This window comes from Eptatretus burgeri, chromosome 10 (genome assembly GCF_056783735.1).
Source record: "Eptatretus burgeri isolate ZD-2024b chromosome 10, Ebu_testis_v1, whole genome shotgun sequence".
Classification (NCBI taxonomy): Eukaryota; Metazoa; Chordata; class Myxini; order Myxiniformes; family Myxinidae; genus Eptatretus; species Eptatretus burgeri.
The window spans coordinates 8855152-8881864 of record NC_140970.1 but is presented as its reverse complement, the minus strand read 5'-3'; the positions used below and the strand labels follow the sequence as shown (position 1 = coordinate 8881864).

The window sequence follows — 26713 nt, the reverse complement described above, 5'->3', positions numbered from 1 at the left end:
AATGGCCAGCCAACACACAGTGATCCTCAAGCAGTTATTTCATTTGTATTCGTGTAGTTAGTCCTTCCTTAAAATTGTGTTGCGTGAGACTTGCAGTCAGGTAAAATATATGTCTTCAATCCTCATTCTGACCTCCACTTTAACCCTTTCTTTTAGCCATTATATACAACATGCATGCAAGCATGCACGCCGCTCAATGAACAATTTAGCAGGCACGCTGCGAGTGCCTCCCGTGTGCCCGGTTACCAGCATCTCTGGCGAGTGCATGCTGCGAGCGCCTCCCGTGGCTCTGATCACCTGACTCGTTGCTGACAAGACATCCTTCCTTGGGAGTTTGCGCGCCATTTTTCCGTACCTATTTGCGTGCCAATTCACAACAGGCACCTCACTTCAATCCTCACCATCTTTACCGCAGACACCTCCCACACATGGGAAAATACTCTCGCAACCCTTCACACTTATACCTTGCCATTCTATTTTGAGCGGTACAAGGTATCAGCCACTACTCTTGGTGCCACGCAGCACTCAACCATGCTCGAGATACCCACAATTACCACCGCATTTCGCCAGGAAAATCCCGGGTGAGCATCCTGGTTGATCATTATTACAACTGCCCCCATCCTGTCATAAAACCATGGCAAGACCGCAAGGGATGAGGTGGGGACATGGGAAGGGAAGGGTGGGGACATCGCGGAGCGTCGAGGTTGAGCGTCGAGCAGAGGGCGTTGAGCAGAGAGCATTGAGCAGCGAGCATTGGGAATATGTGGCTGCCCTTCTTTGTTCCCTTAGTTCGTCTTAGTCACAGCCTGTACGAGAGCGTGTGAGTAGATCTCACTGCCTTGCCATCATCGTGCCGCAATGATACTGTGTAGCCAGATGAGGTTGCCAACCGGCCGCATATGGCAGATCATTGCAGAGCGCATGGTGCCACAAGTCCCGGTGATCAAACGAGGAGGAGATAACACGCTATATCACGAGGTGGGAATGTTCAATCTGAGCATCCCACGGGGGTACGCGTTTTACACATACGGATATTTACACAGTTAGGTTAGGGACCTTCCTTCTCATGTATCTATTCTACCATCTCTCAATACCCCCCTCTATCCCGTCTACTGTGGTCACAATAGCCCAGCTGTTCGTTGCGGGCTGGGACAAAAAGGAACAAAATTCTGAAAAAAGCACCCCCTCGTGTTGCATACATCGCACCTCCCATTCCCACATTTTAGACACCAGTATCCTTCCCACCTACCTCTCCTGAAGCATCCTGGGCCACGTTTGTCAGCCAACCATGCCATGTATTTCGAGGGCGTTTATCCTCACCTTTTTCTCTCTTTCTTGACTATCTAATTTTGTGTGTGTGTGCGTGTGTGTGTGTGTGTGTGTGTGTGTGTGTGTGTGTGTGTGTGTGTGTGTGTGTGTGTGTGTGTGTGTGTGTGTGTGTGAGAGATGGCACCCATCTCAGAATAAGTAAGACTTTAGAAGGTAGTTGGAATAACCCTGCTCTGTGTCCACATTTGCAAGTTTGTTGTCTTTTACCGCACCCCACAAATTCCTTGCTATCCCCTGCTGTACATACAATAAAACGAGATTCACTGTACCACATATCCTCCCTCGATTTTGTATTAAATAAATGTATTGTATAGAAATGTTCCCAGCTCGTTTTAGTGTTTTCTTCCATTTGTCCAGCATGGCCCATACCCTAGTTTGGCCAGGACATTATTCCCCAATGATTTATTTCCGAGCTGGTACGTGCTCGGCAGTTCTGCTCAGCTGCATATGATTTTGTAGGTGATCTGGTTTAAGCAAATATGCACCGAGGGTGTTCTCCGGTAATGATCACGTGACCTTTGGTTAAACGGTCTTAGACGGAGGACCCGAAGTCACACGGTCGATTTATTGGCATTTGCAGTCGATTAGCGACCTTCCGTGACACAGCGTTATTCATGTGTGACTGCCTGCGATTCCGGTGAGTCCAGTGAGAACCCAAGGAAGTCCACCCCTCGTGGTCTTCTCCCCCAACCTCGGGTCCGCAACAATATGAAGACACAGCTTACCATTCAAATAATATGCATGATATTTTAACCACAGATATTTTATGAACATGGTTTGCTGTGACTTGTATGAAAGAACCTGGATCATGTTGAGTGTTACGCGACTACATTTACCCTTCATTTAATTCATGCTAAAATCTTTATTTGCTTTCCAGGTGATGTGCATCTTCCACAATATAAAAGTGTTTGCCTCTTACATCTGAAAACAGGATAGCCGATCATTTTGGCTCAATAGGTGAAAAATTGTACCAACCTTCATAATATTCCAGCATCATATTGATATACCTAGAAATACAATATAAACCACATTGTGGTTTGGCCATTTTTTAATATCCAAATCAGCTCACACTTGCCAATCAACGAAGAAGAATCACTCAACAGTAGACAGTCATGATAAGGTCAGGGATAACCTTCAGACCATTTAGTAAAATATTCCAAGGCCACAAAGATGTGACTGTTATTTTGTGGAGATTTAGGGAAGAGACAAATGACATCAACTGTGCTTCTTTCGATGGTTTGTCACAAAGTATACAAATGCTTTGGTGCCCCTTCATTTCCAATGGGCAATGGAGCTTTTCTTGTAACTCAATCATTGCAGTGATGGCCCCATCATTCCACATCCTTCTCACAGTCAATCCATTAAAGTATGTTTTCTTCAACTTTTATAGGTTTTTATCCAAATTCCCAAACTGCCTCGCTGTCTTCATAATGGAGCAGAAGAAGTTCCTTTTTACTCTTTCAGAACGCCAATAATAACGTACGTATTTGTCTTCACTGACTATCAGGAACCAAGACAAACAACTTTAATTTCCAAACATTCCATTGGGTAGAACATGCTTTTGATTTTGGGATAAACACCTTTCCCAACTCGGTCTCTCACCAAATTATTTCCAGCCAATTATCATTCCCAAATCTGAATCATCCCACTGGGTTCTCCTGAACTCCTTAACTGCCTCCCATGAGTCTGCTCCACCTGAATTTACTAATTTGATTTCCTCCTCTGGCCCATTATGGACATATTCCAATCTAACACAAACATGACCAGGGTCATGATGCTCCCCCCTTTCCTCACTTGAACTGTTCTTCATGGCAGGGTCTATATGATAGCACAGGACGATTGCAAATGCTTAGGTAGATGCATCACCTTTGAATGGTATTTATTTAACCTCTTTAAAAAAACAATACGTGGTCAAGCTAATTACCTCAACTTCTCCTCTGTGTGTAATAACAATAACAATAATAATAATAATAACAATAATAATATGGTTGTAACCGGTAAAGGGCTGTTGTCACTGCCAACAATTCTGTTATGTTGCACAGTAATTCTGCTAATGGTGAGATATTGTTAAAATAGATCATTTGTTCTGGTCCTGCTGCTGTTTTACAAGGACACTAATCAATCTGAGCTCACTGCCATCAACATCAGCAATTAATTCACCATGCTTGGTCAGAAGGCCAACATTGGTGCATCTGTTAATGCATTTTCAGTTTATAAAATGCCACTGCACACTCTCTTTTCCAATCAAATTTGGAATTTGTTTGCAATCAATTTGTGGAGTAGCCAAGCGATGCTGATAAAGCATTGAATGACTTATCAGTAAGAAGAGCACAATCCTCAGGAACATTGTTCCAGACTGACAGGCCTCAAGAAACTTCACCACGGCTTAAAATGTGGCTCAAAATCTGGATTTGATTGTTGTTCTAACCATAAACCATCAAAATGTTACTCCGCAGGCAGGCATTACATAGAAAAGTACACCATATATCAGATGGGACATTAACCAGGGGAGCTGCTTTGATTGCTGTTGGATTCTTCTTCTTCATTTTCATGCAGCACAAGGCTGCAGGTTAGCATCATTGGCTGAGGGTGTGGGTGTTCTGCTGGTACAATGCTCTCTGCTGGTGAGGGCAGGAATTTGGAATTTGGCCATGGTACCGGAAATAGCTTGCCTACTCTTCACAAAGGACATTATGGGATATTTAACGTCCAGCAAGTGCTGGCAAAGAGGACGCTCGTTTAATGTCCATCCAAGGGACCACACACACATTGACTCACCCTGCCTGTGATGACAGTATAAAGCTGGGCCAGGATTCCTACTCAATTTCAAGTTACTGCCCTGACCTCTACAAGGGGCACTGCAACAGCAGCACAGCCTGGGGCTAGGTGGACAAGAAAAGGAATAACAAACCATCGGTGATGCAGAAGCAGTGGTAAAGTGAGGGGATGAGGATCGGGGTGGGAGGAATTGGCCGTCCCTTTGTTGATAGTGTACAGGGAAGGTGATTTTGGGATGGGGTGGGGGCACAGAATGAAAGCTGAATGTCCACAATTTTTTGCTGACTTAATTGTCAAACATCCCTGATACAAAGACAAAATTGTACATTTTTGAAACGCACCTGCACGACATAGCCGGATCTGCATATGAAGTCTGCAGGTAATGTGGTGCCATCAACGAGAACCTCTCCGGACAGCCCTGAAGGGTGTTTGCGGCCAGCTAGGATGTCCAGGAGGCTAGAAAGCATTGTGCAGTGGAGTTAGGAGTGACACAGTATGTTTAGCACAGACACTAACTTGTAAGGAACCACACAGATGTTGTATTTTGTTGTAAAGAAGAAAAAAAAAGTTTTTGGTGGCTCTTTGGCTATCCTATTGTGTTAACTCAAATATCTCATTCAGGTAGTTGATGTGCATTTTCAGAGGCGAGTTGTCTTCTTGAACTGCAGCTCAAAGAAATGAAATTTGATATGGCAAATCCTTACTATAATCCACAGACTGGCGTTTGTTTGTTGCGCAACTCCTCCTACAGTTCTGGGCCGATTACATCCAGACTTGCTACATAGGATCAGCATGCCCCCAATTAGTGCATTGGGTTGTTTTTATCTTTGCCTGGCAGTCTTGGTTGGGGAAAGAGGAGTATGCAAATTTTCTATGTGAATGTGCAATGTGTAGCGTTGCCTTCAGGTGTGGGAGGGTATTCCTGTCCTCGCATTTTCCAGTGCAGTGAGGTGTTTTTAATAATAAGCAGTAGGAATGTTTTTGCTTCTTGCACGTAACTCAGGGGGGTTTATTTCCTCCGGCATTGGCTCTTAACCTGGGGGGGGGGGGTGTGAGTAATTTCCAGAGGGGGTGCGAGCCCTGAGAAAAAAGTATGAATTTCTCCAATTATTTTTGGAATTCTCTTAACAAGTGTTTGCATAATATCGTGATGAACATAAAAAAACAAAAGTATCGCCTTTAATAACTTTCGTTTTCTATTGGCTACGAGGCCTACCATTTTATATATTAAAATTAAATTTAAAATTTAACATTTATTTAAATTTAATATTAGAATTTATATTTTATTGTAATTTTAATATTAAAAATTTTTTCCCACAGATTTGCAGTACCCATTTCAAACTAAATCATTCACAATGAGTGCAAAAAAGCGGAAGTATCTTGACGAATATATTCGATTTGGATTTGTGTCCCTCCAAAAGGGTGACACAGAGGTATCCCAGTGCGTAATATGCTACAAGACTGAGAAATGATGGCATGCGGCCGACATACTTGGAACACCACTTGAAGACAATGCATCCTGTTCCAGCTGCCAAACACAAGGCATTCTTTGAAACAAAAAGGCAGTCCTTGAAGCAAGCAAAGATAGACAGCAGTGGAGCATTTCGGCAACAGACTTCAAAGGTTGTTGAGGTTTCAGATGAGATCGCTATGTTGATTGCATAGAGCAAAAAGAGCCAAAACATCGGAGAGACTCTCTTAAAACCAAGTGTACTGCGTGCAGCAGAGCTCGTTCTGGGGAAGGATAGTGCAAACAAGCTTTCCCAAATCTCTCCATCAAACGATACCGTCAAGGGAAGGATCGATGAAATGTCTCAAGACATCAAAGATCAAGTTCTCGACCAAGTAAGAGCCTCTCCTGTATTTGCCATCCAGTTGGACGAAACGACTGATGTTGCTCAGTGTTCTCAGCCACTGATGTATGCTCGTTTCATGCCAGGCAATAGTGTAAAAGAGGAAATGCTCTTCTGCCATCCCATGGAAAGTTATACAACAGCAACAGATATTTTTAAAGTGGTATCAAACTTCTTCCAGGAAAACCAACTTTCGTGGTACTCGCTGGTAGGGGTATGTACTGATGGAGCTCCGGCCATGCTTGGTTTGCAATGTGGTTTCATAACAAGAGTGAAAGAAAAAAGTCCATCTGCTATAGGTACACACTGCATCCTTCATCGTGAAGCCTTAGCATCCAGAACTCTACCTGCTGAAACGAGGGAGGTCATGAACCTGTCCATCAAGGTAGTCAACTTCATCAAAGCTGGAGCCTAAAACAGTCGTCTCTTCAAACAGCCATGTATGGATATGGATTCTGAACATCAAGTCGTGCTTTTCCACACAAACGTACAATGGCTTTTGAAGGGAAACATACTTGGATGGCTTTATGAACTACAACAAGAAGTGGCAACATTTCTAGATGCACAGCAGAAAGCAGATCTCCATGACAAGTTCCAGTCTGAAGGATTTTTGCTATCTCTAGCTTACCTGGTGGACATCTTTGAAGCGCTGAATGCCATCAACCTCAAACTCCAAGGGAAAAATATCAACATAATCATGGACCATGACGTCTTTCGAGCCTTCATGGCCAAACTCGACCTCTGGAAATGTCAAATTGAGGATGGAAATACAGCCAGTTTTGCTAACTTGGATTCCACTCTCATTCATAGTTACCTTGATTCGGAGTTAAAGAAACAAATAATTAATCATCTGACTGAATTGAAAGCAGAATTCATCAGATACTTTCCGGATATCGATGAGAAGTACGAAGCCTGGAAATTCATTAGGAACCCATTTCAGTGTGAAGTGGCTGATATTTCAGACGAAGTGCAAGAGGAGTTTGTTGAGTTAAAGTTCAACTCCTCGGCTGAAGAAGACTTCAAAAAACCGGATCGAGAGACGTTCTGGGTCACGTACCTTCCTGTTTACCCTTTGATCTCACATCAAGCTATTTGGTATCTGACAGTTTGGATCAACATATCTTTGTGAAGCTGCATTTTCTACGCTCGTTGCAGTCAAGACCAAGTAGAGAAACAAGCTAAACGTTGAAGGGGATTTGCGTTGTGCTCTCTCTGGCATTCGACCACGCATTCAAGATCTGGTAGCTAAGAAGCAATGTCAAGTATCTCATTAAATCTTTTTCTTCTTTCGGCTGCTCCCATTAGGGGTCGCCACAGCGGATCATCCATATGATCCGCATCATGATTTGGCACATATTTTACACCGGATGCCCTTCCTGACGCAACCCTGGTCGCCTCTTACGACACAGGGATCTGGTACACCTATTTTAACCAGGGTATGAACCGGCCCAGTACACTGGTACTCATTTCGCCGACCTCGGAAGGATGACAGGCTGAGTCGACCCCCTGGTGTTATACGACTTGGTATATACATGCATACACATACATACATATATGCAGTGTATATATATCTTCTTCTTCTTCTTTCAGCTGCTCCCGTTAGGGGTCGCCACAGCGAATCATCCGCATGATCCGCATAGTGATTTGGCACATGTTTTATGCCGGATGCCCTTCCTGACGCAACCCTGGTCGCCTCTTACGACACAGGGATATGGTACACCTATTTTAACCGGGGTATACACCGGCCCAGTACACTGGTACTCATTTCGCCGACCTCGGAAGGATGACAGGCTGAGTCAACCCCCTGGTGTATTAAATATATATATATATATATATATATATATATATATATATATATATATATATATATATATATATATATATATATATATATATATATATTCAGTGGCCCAACGGGGCTTGAACTCAGGACTTTTTTTGGCTCCCAAGCCGCTGCCCGAACCACTGCGCCAACACCAGGCTTGTTGGTCATCTCATTAAATATGCTGTGTATATGAGTGTTGCTTATAGAGAATGCTTTGTTCAATAAAAAGACTAAAAACACACATTTTTTCAGTTTTTCCTTTTAATTCAGGAGGGATTTTTAATCATTTTGTTGAAGATGTGAGGGGGGGGGGGGTAGCATGGAGGCAAGGACCAACTACAAGAGGGGGCATGGTGGTAAAAAGGTTAAAACCACTGGCCACCGGTAAACAGAGTTGCCAGTTGCCTTTACACTGCCCAAGTAAAGGTGAGCATCAGACTAACAGTTGTATGCTTGGAACAAGATTGCCCATAGGGCGGGTACTTTACCAGTTCAGGTTAATTTACCGGTGGGAAACTGTTTATTGATTTTTTACCTGCAACCTGCAACAAAAGCTCCGCATTGCTGCTGCTGCTGTTGTTGATGTTGTTGTTGTTGTTGTTGTTGTTGTTGTTGTTGTTGTTGTTGTTGTTGTTGTTGTTGTTGGGGTTCTTGTTGGGGTCGATTTTTGAAATGTGCACCCATTGGTCGGACAGCTGCCAGACCACACCCACATTGGTTGCTCGACTCCACCCACCATATCACCCAGACAAAATTATATGGCCACCATCTTGGTTTTATGGTAAGCCCAACACAGGAGGCCTGTAGGCCTCTACTGGTTCTACACTGCTTGAGTTTGTTGCGTTAGATTTCCATTGGCTTTGTTTGGGTCGAGTGTTAATCATGATGAGGGACCCCAAAAAATCTAATCATGCCAAATAAAAATTATTAGTAAGGTTTGGGCAAGCCCTTACATGCCTCCCTATAAAAAAAAAAGTGTTACATAATTTTTGAATGGCTCCAGCTTGTGGTTAAACAATCCGTGAACGTGTGACAAATCAGCTCATTCCAATATAACCGTATCAGAGGTGATGTGGATGAGAGGCATCCAGTTAATCTTTTGATACCGCATTAAATGTGTGTTTCCCAAGTGTGGTGTTCATCTTTCAAGAGTGCTTTAAATGCGCCTTTCCCAATCGGCCCATTACCGGATTTTTAAAGCCAATTCTCTTGCGCTTAATTGTGAAGTCCCTTACCCAGAATGACCACACAAAGATTTTCATGAACAAAAGGTCTTTTAAACAATAAGCATGTCATGTGTCTAAGATAGGGTCTCTATCTTTATGAGACAACTCAAAGCAAAAGCAGGCACAAATGATTTATAGAAACTCAAGAAAGTCCGACAAATAAAGGCAACACCAGAAACTGGAGGAAGTTCTCAAAAAATGTCCTAGAATTTGAATTTGCTAAACCCCAGTGTAACGAGGTGGTAAAATGTTAACTCGCACCGAAATGTAACAGAGCACCAGGGAGTTAGAGAGTTGGCAACGCCCAGTCGTGAGCAGAACTGACAATCTTTGGGGGCATGGCATCTGAGACTGAGAGGGACTGAGACGGCCATGAGTTGAGAATGGAAAGCCTGTACGAAGCTGTGAGGTGGGCCATCTGAAGGTAAATATGCTTGTAATATTCTTTAAAAACATCATATAATTTAAAGTGAACGTGTTGTCATGTCTTAAGGTAATAGTTGATATGTTTGCATTTAATGGACGGATGGCTTTGGATTCAGATGTTGAGTGCATGTTATCGAATGTTCCGGGGAAACATCCCGTAAAGGATCTTTGTGTTGGTTTTGGGGGGAAATACAACACGAGTTTGTAAGTAAATCAAAGTTGCCCAATTATGATTAGTGCTACAAACGCACTGTTGGAAGTTGATGGTGAGTAATATGGTAGAGGGTTGGGCCTAGTTCAAACGAACTATTCGCTCATAATAGTGGTAACTTTGGTAGGTACATACTGGATGTAATACCTGAGATGTGGGGATAGTTTAATGGGAGAGAAAATAAATTACATGATCGCAATTGAACTGAAATAAGGCCAAAGATGGTTTCATAAAGAAATATGTTTTCTTTCTTCAAATGGTGCCAGCTGTAATGGAGGGTGGTCTTGACCTTCAGAATGTGTTCCCTTCCCTTGTTCTAGGGCCACTACCGCTTTTGCCCTACTTTTTCCACAAGTTTTGTCTTGACTTACTCTGCTTTGTGAAGTTCTGATTAAAGTTCCAAAGTTTTCTTTTGCGACTAAGATCAGGTCAGGTGTGGGAGCATGCGCCAGAGCAGCACTTCGCTGCGTCCACCATCTGGCCATCCCCCCAGGCAGATGCCTGGCCGATCCCCATTTCCTTGAGATGCTGATCAACCTGCTGCAACCACGAGGCACGTGGTCAGCCCATTGGCCTCCTCCACTCATGAGGCTCCTTCGTTGAGAGAATCTCGTGAGTATCATCAGCATCAGGAAAACGAGCCACATGTCCATCCAGCCACAGCTGATGCCCACGGACTATGCAGGTAACAAAATATCATCTGCGTCTCCCTCAGCAACCACTCGTTGGACACCAGCAATAGCCAAGGTTTCTCCGAAGAGAACTGGTACCAAAGGATTCAAGTCGCCATCTCAAATCCCTGGTCAGAGTCCAAGTCTCACATCCATAGAGCAAGACTGGATGCATCAAGGACCTGAAGACTCAGACTTTCATCCTCCTGCACAGATACCGGCAGCCCCACGCCCCATGATCCAGTGAATCCATGACTCCCCAGACCCGACCCAGACGTCCAAAAAATCCGGACTACTCAGACGTCTAAAAAATCCGGACAACCCAAACGACCCAGACGATGGACAAAAAATGGGACTCCACAGTAAAATTATTCCAGATTACTCCAAACAAATTGGTGTCTCCGAGTCTACTGGACAACACCAGGGTTAAAAGTAATTCAAAATTATAAATTAGTTATATATACATATACACTATAATTTATAACGAACCATGTTGCCATCTTCAGTGGCAAATTGTGGGGTAAACCATGAAAGATGGGCAACAAACATGAAATCACCCTTGTTTTGGCTTGTATTTTAGGTAGTGTTAAATTACTGGTCTCAAGCCACATATCTACCATATTTGAGGTCAAGGATTTCAATTTTTTAATGTATGAAGCCAAGTCAATAAGTAACCTTAAAATGGTGATATAAATTTGAGAATGGAATGTGTGTAGTTGTGGATGGCATGTTATATCTATGGGCAAGAGTCATGTTTTGCCTGTTTTAGATCTGGCAACATTGAATGTATGATGTCAATAGGGCAATTCCAAGATGGCAGCTCCCTTCGAAGCATGCACAAGGGAGGAGCAATGTTGTTACCTTCGCAAACTTTGTTGCGAAGGTTATGTTTTGATCGCTGTGTATTTATTTATTTGTGAATATGTGTGTTTGTTTGTTATTCGCATAACTCCAAAAGTATTGAACTGAATCGCAGCAAATTTGGTGGGGTGATTGGTTATTATCCGAGGACCATTTGATTAGATTTTGGGAGCGATCGGGTAAAATGTCAAGGTCAAGGTCATGAGAAGGTCAAGATCATCTTTTTACCATAGTGCGGTCAATTTGTATCCAATTTGCATGCAACTAATGCCAAAATGTTCAGAATTCAATGCCCTCAGAATTCAATTCAACCTTGTGATATGTGCCATGACACAATGACATAATAACCCTTATTAGCGGTTTGGAGTCAAAGGTCGGGGGGGGGGGGTCATGACATTGCAAAATGTGCGGTTTTAGTCATAACACGGTCAATTCTTATCCGACTTGCATGAAACCAACACCAAAATGTTGACTGTTCTGTTCCCCACACTCTAATACCAATTACAAAATTAAGAGTACAAAGGTCAAGGTCGAGGTCATGAAAAGGTCAAAATCGTCATTTTTGTACAATGAATGTTTGTTTGTTCACAATAAATAACTTATTTAGAAAAACAGAAACTCGTGTGTGCTAAATGCCCCTAAAATGCCAGAAAATAATTTCTTATAATGTGACCAGTTGTCATCAGATTGACTTGACACCAACACCCAAAAAGGTCAGGAAGTTCATACAGAAATTGTACAATGTACGTGAATCAGTGTCAAACAGCAGGAAATTTAATATTTTTAAGCCATCATAACACATATGAGATGGCAGATGTGGTATGGCATGAAATACCCTCATAATCAACGGTTTCTGGTGGGGGTGGGGGGGGGAAAAATGTAGCGTTGGCGAAGGTATGCGCTCTACTGAGTGCCCGTTCTAGTTTCATTTGTTTTTTGGGAAGTGAGGGTGTGAATCCCAGTGAAATCCATTGCAGAATGAAGATGCAATATGGTGACGCGAGTTTATCGCTGCAGCAGGTGTACGACTGTTATAGGAAGTTTAAAAGTGGAGTGTCCAGTGTGGCAGACACTGCTCGCTCAGGCTGGCCTCTCACAGCCGACACACCAGAAATGGTTGCAGGAGTTGAGCACGTGCTTTGGGAAAACCCTTGCTTTCCATTGGATGAAGTGGTGTCTGAATTGAACAAATAGCCATGGTTCAGCACCCTATATCATTCACAACGTGCTGGGGTTCCACAAAGTGTCTGCAAGGTGGGTACCCAGACAACTCACACCTGAACTGAAAGAACGGCTAATGGACACATGTGAAGAACTTCTGCGATATGATGAAACAGTAGGCGACGCTTTCTTACAGTGTGTAGTAACTGGGGATGAAATATGGGTCCACTACTTTCAGCCAGAAACGAAGAGGGCAAGCAAAGAGTGGTGCAATTCAATTTCACTGAAGGCCAAAAAATTCCACACACAGCCGTTTGCTGGAAAAGTGATGCTGATGCTCCTCTGGGATAGCCGAGGCCCACTTGTGGAGCATTTCATGCCTAGAGGGACCACATTCACCAGTGCATCATCCTGCGACCTCCAAAAAAATAATCTGCAACCAACAATCGGATCAAAACGTCATGGACTACTCACTACGGGTGTTGCGTTTAACATGACAATGCTTGGACCCATACTGCCCATGCTACATCTGCAACAATCGAGGACATGCATTTTGAGTGTCTTCCTCATCCAACCGACTCACCAGATGTCGCCCCTTTGAATTACCACATCTTTGGGCCACTTAAAGAGGTGCTTAGTGGAACCACTTTCCGATCCGCTAAAGAGGTCCAAGAGGTGGTGCACGAATACCGAAACAAGCAGCCAAAATATATTTTTTCCAGGAGGAATTCAGGCCTCAATAAAGCACTGGAAAAAAGTATTGAACACAATGGAGATTATGTTGAAAAATAATACAGTTGTTACATACAGATAGGGACACGGGATAGGGTAAGTGTGTCTGCGTAAACCCCTTTTGGTATTCTCTGAAGACTGGCCGTGACGTCACAAGACAGTGCAGCGGATGGCTCCGCCCCGTGATCACGATTGGCGGAAGGCGATGGCGGTGGGCCAATAAACGGCTCGATTGGGAGTGACGAGGACGAAGGATAAAAAGGTTCTGTTCGGGGTCGAAAAGGAAGAGGAAGAAGATTACAACCAAAAAGATCGTGGTTTTTTTGGTGTGGAAGCTGTGGCGGCAGAGAGCGTCCTGGTTGTTGGGCTGAATCGATCGTGTTCTTGATCGTGTCTGGGAGCCTTGCCGAGCCTCGTGCCTCGCTTTGGTTGGCTCTGGGGTTCTGCTGACTCGGAGTGCGGGGTCAGGCGGCGGGCGGACCTGCCTCCCTCTCCTGCTCGCGGATTGGCGCCGGAGCTGGTTCCCTGGCGACTCTGGGCGGACTTGGGCCAGGACCAGGAGGTCGACAGCACCGCGGTTTCTCCTGCCCCCCTGACGAGAGCAAGGCCGGCTCGTCCGACGCCGATCCAGGGACAGTTGCGTCCACACCACGGTCCAGCCTGACCACCAGAAATAGCTACGTTTTGTGTGTGTGTGTGTGTGTGTGTGTGTGTGTGTGTGTGTGTGTGTGTGTGTGTGTGTGTGTGTGTGTGCTTGGCGCCTTAGAGTGATTGAGAACTGTATATTCATTGGAATTGTCTGTGTTTTTCCCCACGCCCGATCCCACACCATCCCGTCGAATCGCCCCGGATCCCTCTTCTTGCCGAGTCTTGTTATTTCTGGTGAAAATAAAAACAAATAAACATCATCAACTCAGTGAAAAGTGACTCGTGCCACCTTCCTCGTCCCGTTTGCGGTAGAGCGATTAGAACCGCCATGTTTGGGTTATAAACAAATAAATCGCCTCCATCGTTTCGGCTCATTCTACGTTGGTGGGACTGTTCAAGTCCCGTGGACGTCACATTGATGTCAGGGTGTTGGATGTTCGAACCCCTCTAAATTATATACCAGGATTAAAATCTCGCCACGAATTGGAATATAAAATTACTACAGAAAAGCGCGCGAGCGCGGGAAAATTTTGGCGGGATTTTTCAAATTTAAATTAATTGGCGGCAAACGGGACTTCTGCACCATGGCGGATGTGCAGATGTTTGAGGAGGAAGGCCACGTGTCTGGCAGCGAGTCGGGGGAAGAGGTGAGAGACAGGGGTAGGGTTGGAACCTCCCCCATTCCGAGCGTGGACCATGCTTCATCGTCCGTAACGGAGCCGGCAGCGCCGGAAACCGGTGCGATGACGATCTGGACAATGTTGGAACGTTTAATGAGTGCAATTACAGCACAGGGGGCAAAAATGACGGCACAGGGGGCACAAATGGCAGAAATGACGGCACAAATGGAAAATCAATTCGTGACACAGAGGGCAGACATGACGGCACAGAGGGCAGAGATGGCGGATCGATTGGGGGTAATGGGGGAACAGTTGGGTGCACGGATTGATTTAATGAGGGATGAATTGGGGGAAAAGATGAAGAAAATGAAAACTGAGATGCAGGAGTGTGTGGATGTTAAATTGGGAGAAATACAAAGTAAATTTGAGGATAGATTGGAGGAAACAAAGGTAGAAATTACATTGGAGGGGGAAAATATACGAAAAAAAATTGTAGATAAAATTGATGCAACGAACATTCGGGTTGATAAAGTGGATGAAAGCCTGGAACGTCATCGTACCTGTGTGGATGCTCGTATGCAGCTGCAAGTTGAAAAGTGGGGAGAGCTGAGGAAGCAAGGGATGAATTTGGCGGAGGAGGTAAAAGGATTGGAGGCTCGTTTGGACGAACAAGGTAAAATTATGAGCCAAGATGAAGTCTTGGATAAAGGCCTTGTAGAGCCGTCTTTTGTAAGTAGAGTGTCCGGGTTGGTTGAGGAGCAGCTACAAACTCGTGACGGAGCCTTGGAGGAGGTTGTGCGGGCCCAGAAGATCCTGCAGGAAGAGGTGAATCGGTCCATTCAACGTTTGGAACAGGAGGCAAAATTGACCCATGAGACCCTCACCACAAAACATCTTTGGCCACAGTGGGCTCCGAAATTGGATACGCAGCCACAAGGGTGTTTGATCCCTGGGCTGGATTCGGACAAGGGAGAAACTGAGAAGCGGGCCACCGAAAAAGTGATCCCCCTGGTAAATTTCGACGGGTCAGGGAGCATTGAAGCTTTTCTGACGCAATTTGAGTGTATTTCCCGACTAAGCGGGTGGAATGAGCGGGAACGTACAGGGAATTTGGTGGCAACGTTGCGGGGACCAGCCACAGATGTGTTAAACGTGATCGCGGAGGGGATGTTGACCAGCTCCCACATTTGTGAGGCGTTGAGCCTTCGGTTTGGGTTCGCGGCAAACTGTGATCTGGTGCGGGCCCAGCTCCAGCACCACAGATTAAAGCCGGGTGAGACAGTGCAGGAGCTGGCACAGGACATTTACCAATCAGTCAGGATTGCGTATCGGGACCTTACAGTGGAGGCATGGGACAGACTGGCACGAGAGAAATTTTTAGCTGCTCTTCCTGACCCTGAGGTCCGAGCGCTAGTGGAGCTACAGGATCCACCCACCGTGCACCGAGCGGCCCAGTGCGCGGCCAGGCTGGCCTCGTGGAGTCGGCCGGGTCGGGTTCCAGAGAGGCCATCGGTGACGATCCGACAGGCGGAGATCCAGGATCAGGGAGGGGGGCTGGGAGAAATTGGCATTACCCAAATGTTTCAGGAAATTTGCCAGAAACTTCGAGTTTGATAAAGGGTAATCCAGTAGTTAGTGCGCCAAAAAGGCGGGGTCCAGCCCAGCCAATAGAGCAATTCAATTATGGCCGAGGGGGTCCGGAACCGGAAGAGACATTTCACCGATACTCACGGGGGCCTTTTATGGGGAGTTGTTTCCGGTGCGGGCGAAGAGGACACATGCAACGATATTGCCGGTACCCGGCGATGGAGAGACCCTCCAATAGACTTTCAAGCCCGGAGAGGATGAATCCTCCTGCTGAACCATCAGGTCTATCCGAGATGCCCTTTCATAGGTCGGGTCCGGAGATCACTGTCGGGGGTCCGGGAGACTAGATCGGGCTGAGCATATAGGGCCATGCACGGCTGCTGAGATTGTGGCGAAGTGCCCTCCTTTGGTGGAAAAAAATGAATTGTGGGAAAATTGGCATGGGTTTGTAAGTTCTGCTGGGTTTTAGAGTGACAATCGGGACAGTGGGTAATTGGAAACAAAGCGGGCACGAGTGGCTGTCCAATGGCTGGTGCGTGGATCGGGTGAGAAGTGCTGTGTGAGTTGTTTTAAGTGAAGAAGTGAAATGTATGGTGCACACATTGTGTTTTTTATTGGGCATTGTGTGGTAACAGGGAAGGTCATGGTCGGTGAAGTGTTAGAAATGCAGGTGTCACATGTAAGGCCGATTGGGTGGGGGAGTCATGTGGGTTTTGTGGGTGGGGATGATGTGCTTGTCCACAGGGATTGCTGAAGCTCACGGTGAGCGTGAATTGCGACCCCCTTCAAGGAGATTCACCACCTGGTGGCTAATGGTGACAGTGTCTGGAGGCAACTGGGAGAGGGTCTGGTTGGGCGACCAAGGCGGGTCGGACCTTGGCGACCCAGGAAGGCCAGAGGAGCCAGTGAGACCCCTTCCAGAGTGTTGTACGGGATTAGAGCTCATTGCTACCAGGGGGGAGGGAATCAAAGGGAGCGGGGCGGAGAAGCGTCCGGGTTGGACTAAAGCTTACCTGTGGGCATGGTTGCACCTAAGATGCCCCCATCATCTTGTGGTAACCCACCCCACGGCCATGACGGGATTCAGCCTGCATGATTAAAATGAGGACCATGACCTAGAAATGTGATGATGACCATGGTGTGAGTGTTGTGAAGATGTGTGAGTCCCACCCGATCCCACACAACTTGACAGGTGCAGCAAGGGCATGATGTCCGCATAATTTTGGGGAAAGCAAATTTGAAAATTGGCTCCCCAGGTAACGCTGGGTCTATTAGCATCCACTGGGGGAGGCGGTCAAGTGTAAATATCCTGTGAATAGTGTCGTTAAGGCTTAGAGTAGGAATGTAAAGTATAAGTGTTGTGTTTTTGTGGAACCTTTTGTTTCCCCTCCCCAGATCACTGGAAGAGTGCTGGGCAAGAGCGATGATCCGGAGGATGGAGTGCAACTTCGCTCAGTGCTCTCATGTGATAAAATAAAAACAAAAACAAAAAACGAATGATTGTTTGGGCGAGGATAAGGCCATAAGGGGGTAGTACATTAAGCAGGATAGGTAAGTTAGCTGCGACTCGCTGCCCATTGCCCCTCCTACTTTATTTCGTTAGGTTAATTAGGTGTGAGTCAGTAAGTGTTAAGGCTGGTACGGTAGCGCCTGTGATATACCTTGCAGGAGCTGCGGTACCAGAGGAGGGTGCAGTGTTACGTTTGAGGGGGGGGGTATGCATTCAAAGGGTAATTAGGATGTTTAATTAGGTATGCCATGCTGTTCGAGTTTACCAGGATCTCGATGTAATAAGTAGTAATTCAGTGGTGATAAGTTGTCTAGTAAATGTTCATTTCTTCAAGGTAATAATTATCTTCAACGTAATTAGATAGGGACACGGATAGGGTAAGTGTGTCTGCGTAAACCCCTTTTGGTATTCTCTGAAGACTGGCCGTGACGTCACAGGACAGTGCAGCGGATGGCTCCGCCCCGTGATCACGATTGGTGGAAGGTGATGGCAGTGGGCCAATAAACGGCTCGATTGGGAGTGATGAGGACGAAGGATAAAAAGGTTCTGTTCGGGGTCGAAAAGGAAGAGGAAGAAGATTACAACCAAAAAGATCGTGGTTTTTTTGGTGTGGAAGCTGTGGCGGCAGAGAGCGTCCTGGTTGTTGGGCTGAATCGATTGTGTTCTTGATCGTGTCTGGGAGCCTTGCCGAGCCTCGTGCCTCGCTTTGGTTGGCTCTGGGGTTCTGCTGACTCGGAGTGCGGGGTCGGGCGGCGGGCGGACCTGCCTTCCTCTCCTGCTCGCGGCTTGGCACCGGAGCTGGTTCCCTGGCGGCTGTGGGCGGACTTGGGCCAGGACCAGGAGGTCGACAGCACTGTGGTTTCTCCTGCCCCCCCCTGACGAGAGCAAGGCCGGCTCGTCCGACGCCGATCCAGGGACAGTTGCGTCCACACCACGGTCCAGCCTGACCACCAGAAATAGCTACGTTTTGTGTGTGTGTGTGTGTGTGTGTGTGTGTGTGTGTGTGTGTGTGTGTGTGTGTGTGCTTGGCGCCTTAGAGTGATTGAGAACTGTATATTCATTGGAATTGTCTGTGTTTTTCCCCACGCCCGATCCCACACCATCCCGTCGAATCGCCCAGTATCCCTCTTCTTGCCGAGTCTTGTTATTTCTGGTGAAAATAAAAACAAATAAACATCATCAACTCAGTGAAAAGTGACTCGTGCCACCTTGTTCGTCCCGTTTGCGGTAGAGCGATTAGAACCACCATGTTTGGGTTATAAACAAATAAATCGCCTCCATCGTTTCGGCTCATTCTACGTTGGCGGGACTGTTCAAGTCCCGTGGACGTCACAATATGTACATGAAATAAACAATTTGTGAAAAATATTTTAAGGTTACTCATTGACTGGCCCATGTGAAATATATATATATATATATATATATGTATATATATATATATATATATATATATGTATATATATATATATATATATATATATATGTATATATATATATATATATATATATATATGTATATATATGTGTATATATATATATATATATATATATATATATATATATATATATATATATATATACATATACACACACATACATATATGAGTGAAGTGTTCAGTAAAAATTTAAATAGCATGTCATCGTGTGCAGCCTGTGGCTGTTGGTTGCATCAGTTTCTGGGAGCACGGATGTGCGGCTGATGATTACACTCAATTACCAGTATGCTGTACTCATTTTGCCATCCTCGAAAGGATGACAGGGTGAGTCAACTCTACCTGATGTTATTTCAACAGCCGACAGGGACTCACTCAAGACACTAGTATGTTAAGCCAACCACCTTAACCGATAAGTCAACACCAGGCTAATTAGCATACTATATTAATCAAATATGGCTGCAAAACATAATTATCACCCATATATCTGCTGGCATTTTTGGTCAAATATTTAGTGAAGGCGTCTGCTCAGTCCCGGTGGTCTGTGGTTCAAATCCCAGCCGAGTCATACCAAAGATATATAAAATGGTACATGCTGCTTCCTTGCATGATGCACAGCATTTGAACGGACAGAGCATTGACAGAAAATGCCTGGAAGGCAATGGCAAACCACACAGAATAACCGATGCCAAGAAACTGCTTTGGCAGCCCCAACATTCTGTAAAGAATATGGCACATCAACTCAAATCAAAAATTGAGTTCAGAGTCTAAACCAATATAACTGAGGACAAGGGTTTCATTTATTGATAACACAATTGCTAAAGCTATTGCGTTAAGCAACAATTAAACATGAACGGATGGAAGAATGGATGCGATGCAGTCAATAAGCAACCTTATGGGATCTCTTACATGCAAATGCTATACCCATCCCTCCTTTCTCCCTCCCTCCCCCTCCACCCCTCTCCTGCACAAAAAGTAGTCGGTAATTGTAAACTATGGGGTTAGACTGCTGAGTGTCACCATAAAAAAAAATCAATCTGGATACCTATCTGCTGCTAAGTGGCATGACTATAGAATAAACCTGGAAAATCTAAACAAAGTTGCAGTGTTGTTGAACATGATCAAGAACACAGCTTTTTACAGTTCACATAATGGAGCCAGAAGCAGTGCTGCGAACAGGAAGGCGAGACAGAGATACAACTGTTGACTGGAACCTGTGTTTAATCTGTCAGGAGATTCAAACTCTTGGAGAAGGGAAGGGTTAACCATCTCACAGTGCAACTGTAAACTGACTATATAATGTAAGTATAAAAGACTGGGTCAAGGACAGATTCGAGTGTCATGATATGGAGCATGTAGAAACATTGGATCCTTTCTAGTCATTCAACATCAGTGAAGAAAGCAGTAGAATGAAGTGTGAATGGGGATTTTTGCAGTGAAATAAGCTGATGTACAGTTCAATCAAGTTCCAGATGACCAAGGGTTGGGGCATGTAAACAGAAGGGGAAAGGAAGCCAGATGTCTTATTTGTATCCCACACACAAAACTCCAAATGGGGTACATGGGGCCTGACTTACTGTGAAAGGTAACAGTTTCCCGAAGATACAAAGGTCATGTTTACTGGTGCATAATGTTGATGACGATGATGGGAGTGATAAACACCACAAAGACAGTGACATGTCCGAGATCTTGGAAGTGAGACGCTGATGACGTGTAAAAGCTTGTTGAAGAATCGACATCGTTTCAAGGACTTCATCATGCTCAAATAGACCGGGTATGCATATCAACAAGACATAGTTCCAGATGACATCAAATATGTCCTTGAAATTGCTGCTGAAAGAGGAAAACAGAGCCTACATGTGTTTGACAACAGGTTTATTGAGAAAACCAGCGAATTTCACAGCAGTCTTCCCAAAAATAATTCCAAACTATGACAAACATTCACACTGTCACAGACAGAACAGGCCAAAGAAACCAAAACTGCCACTGTGAAGGCAGAACATGATCTTTTCTGAACAAACATAAATGTAAACGAGGCGAGAAGTGATCGTGACATCGACTCCATATTGGTACAGTAACTATATCCAGGACCCCTTTCACTTGCAAATACTGCTAGAAAATTGAGACCAACAAATAAAGTACATGATTGTGATTCTTTAGGAAGGTGGTGTTTCACAAAAGGTCTTGTCCGTTTCTGACATGCAAACAAGCACCATCATTGATAGAATGGCTCTAGTTGGGGGTTTAGGAAAACTGGTTGCTGCTCAAACATTTGGGGATCTGGCTGATACCTTAACGAAGAGTATGACCTCCAATTTCAAGAATAGTTTCAAGATATCTCAAAAAGTTGTGGAAGTATTCAGACGAAATTTGGTGGACTGGGTGTGTGTGTGACAGAGCCGAATTGATTAGATTTTGGTGAAGACCAGACGCAGATACGAGAATATTTAAAGTGATTCTTCACCATTGAGAGATGCAGCCAAAAACGATTTATATCACAATATTGTTGTGGTTCTGTGAAGCGAGCACTCCCCATAGGCTATGGCATACTGCGTATAGTGGACCTGAGACAGTTACTTTATTCGTATTCATATTAGATAGCCCTTCTTCATATTCAGTGCGATCATGGGACAAAATGTGTTGAGGGCTTTTTGTAGGTCTGTATTCCATCCTTTATCTATTTTATTTACTTTCCTGCACACACAACTCTTCTCGTCATGCCAGCATGCATGCCACAGCCGCATAGTAACAGGAGACAGCTGATTAGCATATGCCGCCAAAACCTCATTCAAACTTCGCGCCATTCCCGGACTGACCATCATCTCAGATCTTTTCCATAATCGAACCACAATGCTACAACATTACTATAACCATCACAACGTCCTTAGAAAAATTCCTACATCCATTCAAGCTTGCTCACCTCACCATAACCGCTATGAATGCCATAACTACAGTCACCACTCTGGAAGCCCATCCCTCTGTAGATATCGGGGAACCATGGAAGCTCCCTACCATAACAGAAGCTCTTGTTTGGAACGTTTTGACATCTAGCTCAAAGCACAAGTATGTGCTACCATTCATTCAACATCACCTGCATAGCTCTGGTGGCACTCCTCCCAATCACAACCCCATTTTGGTGTCCAGAACACAATTGTGGCAGGAAAGCACCCCCAGAAGTCTGTGCACCATGTTCATCTCGGAGCTCCATCGCATGACCAAGTTCGGGGGTGTATGAGGCCATTTTCTGCATCAGGTACTCGTAGGGGTGGGTATAATTCTTGGTAAAGTGTCCGTGTACCAATGGAGGCACTGGAGAACGCCTAACAACCATCCTGATCCGACTTTCGGATCCTCCCTCGCCAGACGTCTATAAAATACCCTGCAAAGGGAGTTCAGTTGAGGAGAGTTCTTAGCTTTGGAGAGTTCTGGGAGGGAGACACTTCTGGCTTGATAGGGGGACACAGTTGTCAAACCATGAGTAGTTACATTTACAGACTTTCTCACATTTCATTATCAAGATATTTTTCTCACACGTTCTGTCTCCTATCTTCTGTCTCTGCTGTGGATGCAAAAGAGCAACCCTACAGATAAGCACCTCTTCCCTTTTTTTTTTTATCAGCGTCTCGCATAGCGAACGCTGCTCTCAGAACGATCGGCGTTGTTTTGTCTTCACAAGAAGAACAAGAAGAACCTTTATATTTGGACTCGGCTCTTTAATAACACGATCCGGATCTCCTTAAATACTAAGCACCTGTACACATCGTCGCATTGAGGATGCCTTTTGAGAGCGTCTATCATGAACTTTTAAATATATTTGGACATTTGCTTTAAAGTTTCGAAAAGTTCACGTTACTATTTAAAGATTATTCCATTTAATGTAATGTAAATTCGTAAATACATTATTTATTTCATAAATACACTATATTTCGTAAATACACTATGACGGGTCTCGCTATTGGCTTAATCAAGGCACGTGACGAAATATCGGAAGTTGTTGTTGTTTTTTTATTTTTATTTTTTAGCCGACAAAACCTTTAGGACGCTGCTCTTGGACACATTTGTCCTTGTTCCTTCTCTGCACCTCATCTGATTTGAGGAGGTGCGACGAGGTGTAAATAAATACACATGCCTTACACACACTGCAGTTTTCTTCCCTCCTCTCCCTCCTAAGCAACTGGGAAGCAAGGGCCCATCGGCCGCGCCAGGTACCATAGAGGTTGTCAACACCTCATACCTTCTCTCTCTCTCTCTCTCTTGCTCTCTAACTTCCTCGGGGTATGTTTCTGATGGCACCAGTCTTGTGCAGTGTAAAATGAAGATTGTAGAAGTGCTATGTATCGGTATAAGCCTTCACTGTGTCCTTTATTGTTCTATGTGAAATATTTGCATGTCCTTTTGTTTCATTTATTATAAACTAGCATGGATCGGCTCGCTACGCTCACCTCTCCACAAGTCGTTGGAGGTATTGACGTCACAGATTTGCTGTGTTGGCATGATTTACACCAATCATAATACAAACTTATTTGTAATATTGGTGATATTATCTTTATTTGAAATTTAATTTGTGATAAAAGAAGGTCCAAGTGGTCTTTGTGGTCAAGGGTCTCAGCTGTCTAACCAGTCTGAAGGGTATAAGGGGTCTAAATGGTGTTTAGATCTAAGGGGTCTAAAGGGTCTTCTGGGTCCTTGGGGGTCTTCTGGGTCTTCAGGATCTTTAGTCATATAGTCACAGCTCCACTGTGAAAGGAACATTCCAATAGTATGTAAATTATAGACGTTTGTGTGGTGTGCAACCAACGTTCAAACAGTACGTGATTAACAGGCATAAATAACAGGGCTTCCTGGATGGATTTACAGACTGACTCAATGCCTCACGGACCGTGCTTTTCATTGTTGTATATATTGTTGTGGGGTGGCGGCCAAGATTAATCCCCCGACCCAATTTGTGGTGACGGGCAGTTAACACCGCCAGCCGCCGGACAACCGAACTTCTCCCTTAGAGGCCGACAGCCGAAACTCAGAGACTAATGCGCATGCATGAAAAATGGCGCAATGGCGGAGGGATGGAGGAGCACAGTACAGAAATGGATGCACAGGTGGGTTTATACTCATACCCCACGACAAATACACGGATACAGTTGCTTAAAATGAACACATTTAATGAAAATAGACATATATTTACAAAGGACAATAATCAAAACGTAATGACAATATGGAATAGGCAAAGCCTAGAAGTGAACGCAGAATTCTTCTTACATTAGCTTCTTAAATATATCAAATTAAAGTCTTTTTGCTATGAAAAAAATAAATATTACCTTAACATTACCTTCACAACAACAACTACACCACCTAGAACAGGATCTCATCTGAAAAAAAAAAATCCTCAACATTACCTTCACAACGACAACGACACTGCCTAGAACAGGATCTCACCTGGAAAAAAAACAAGGACAAATGTGTCCAAGAGCTGCGTCCTAAAGGTTTTGTCTTCACCAGAAGAAGAACAAGAAGAGGAAGAAGAATTAAAAAAAAAAAAAAAACAACAACAACTTCCGATATTTCGTCACGTGCCATCACGTCACGTCCGTCATGGACGATCTTCGTTCATGATGAGAAAATAGTGTATTTACGAAATTACAACACATTAAATGGAATAATCTTTAAAGAGTAACATGAACTTTTCGAAACTTAAAAGCAAATGTCCGAATAGATTTAAAAGTTCATGATAGACGTTCTCAAAAGGCACCCTCAATGCGAGGATGTGTACAGGTGTTTAGTATTTAAGGAGATCCGGATCCTCTATATAAAAGAGCCGAGTCCAAAAGGTTTTGTAAGAAGAAGAAGAAGAAGAAGAAGAAGAAGAAGAAGAAGAAGAAGAAGAAGAAGAAGAAGAAGAAGAAGAAGAAGAAGAAGAAGAAGAAGAAGAAGAAGAAGAAGAAGAGCAGCGTTCGCGACTAGTGTGAGAGCGAAGTGACTTTTAATTAAAGTATTGAGCACGAAAGATTTCAAGGTGTCATTTGATGGCCCATGGCATGAAAAACTAAATAAACCATATCTTGAGTTTGGCCACCGTGGCCTTCAAAGGTTTTAGGTCCCTGAAAAAGGCCCCTTTTGTACTTTTAATCAAACTATCGAGCACGAGAAAAACGAAAATTGAAATCATCGATTTATTGAACTGAAATCATGAAATGACAACTCAAGAATGAAAATACGCAGGCTTGGCTGAACAAGAAGGCCCCAAAAAGGGCCCCCAGTTTGTTTCAATAAAACTTTTAAGCACGAACTCCAAAGTGGTCTTAGAATACTCCTATAATGTCCAAATCATCAAAAACATTGCTCAAGAAAAAAATTCCCTTGGCTCGTCGAGACAGAAGGGCCCAAATTAGAGGAGGTGCTGAAAAAGGGCCCAAATCCGACACTTGAAAAGAACGCGCACGGGCTCAATGACTGAATTCGGTATGTACTGCAATCTTGAAATGACAACTCAAATAAAGTACACAGGCTTGGTTCAACAAGAAGGGCCCAAGAAGGGTCCAAAAAGGGCACACAATTGGAATCAAGGACAAATGTGTCTAAGAGCAGCGTCCTAAAGGTTTTGTCGGCTAAAATAAATAAATAAATAAAAAACAACAACTTTTTTTTTGTCACGTGCCTTGATTTTTTGTCACGTGCTTGATTAAGCCAATAGCGAGACCCGTCATAGTGTATTTACGTATTTACGAAATATAGTGTATTTACGAAATAAATAATGTATTTACGAATTTACAATACATTAAATGGAATAATCTTTAAATTTTAACGTGAACTTTTCGAAACTTTAAAGCAAATGTCCGAATATATTTAAAAGTTCATGATAAATGCTCTCAAAAGGCACCTTCAATGTGAGGATGTATACAGATGCTTAGTATTTAAGGAGATCCGGATTGTGTATATAAAAGAGCCGAGTCCGAATAGAAAGGTTTTGTCTTCACAAGAAGAAGAAGAACGCCGAGTGTTCTTAGAGCAGCGTTTGCTATGCGACACACTGCTAAAAAGAAAACAAAACTAACCTAAACGTTTTCATAACAGCAGTTTGGTATTTTTTGTGGTATTTCCAAAGTTCTCATTCCTGAGAATACACTTCGTTTCTCTTTTAGCTCCAACTGTTTATCACAGCACTGAGAATATATTCGTGGTGCTGTGCAGCGCTGTGCAAGTCTCGTGAAGGGGAGGAATCAGATTCGATTTTCGTACTAGTAGTGCTGTGTTTGGACACTCGAACATGGATTCAGAACATCAAATGGATCCCAGTTACTTGGAGTTCAATAATGATGACCACAATGATCAGCCAGAATCTTCATCACAGAGTGACGACAGGAATGCACAACATCTTCCAGATAGTGACCTGCCGTTCACAGACCCGGTGCCAGAAATTATCTCAGTGGAAACAGAAGGGGAAAAAGACAACGAAGGATCCATTGTAGTTACTCCACAATCAGGTAAGCCGGTATACCACACCATTCCGAAGAGCAGATAAATTTAATTCCAGTCTGATCGTTTTGTTTTTAAGTTCATGTTCATATTTAAGACAAGCCCAATGGATATGCACCTTTGTAGTGATCGTTTCACGACTTCCTGCCCAAGGATTTACAGTGTCCCACATATGTCTTCCAGGAGGAGCATCTGAGGCAACCCCGCCGACACACTGCATTATTCCTATGTGTCCTGCAGGATCCTGCGGTAATACCCTAGAATTGACGCCCGACAAATTGAAGGTGATAAGAAGTTCAGCCAATTCCAGACGCTTGCTGTAAAACTTCAGTTTATCCAAATATCGTAGTGTGGTCGAACGTTTACCAGAAT

At 44.1% G+C, this 26713-nt stretch overlaps 1 protein-coding gene across 1 annotated transcript in view; it reads right to left on the bottom strand.

Annotated features, from left to right (window-relative positions):
- LOC147017924 (broad substrate specificity ATP-binding cassette transporter ABCG2-like) overlaps positions 1–26713 on the bottom strand; it is a 226472-nt gene that overhangs the window by 167944 nt on the left and 31815 nt on the right. Inside the window, exon 3 of the mRNA XM_085897017.1 lies at positions 4449–4563. Within this exon, the coding sequence (XP_085753143.1) occupies positions 4449–4563 (115 nt within the window). The remainder of the gene's footprint in view (positions 1–4448; positions 4564–26713) is intronic.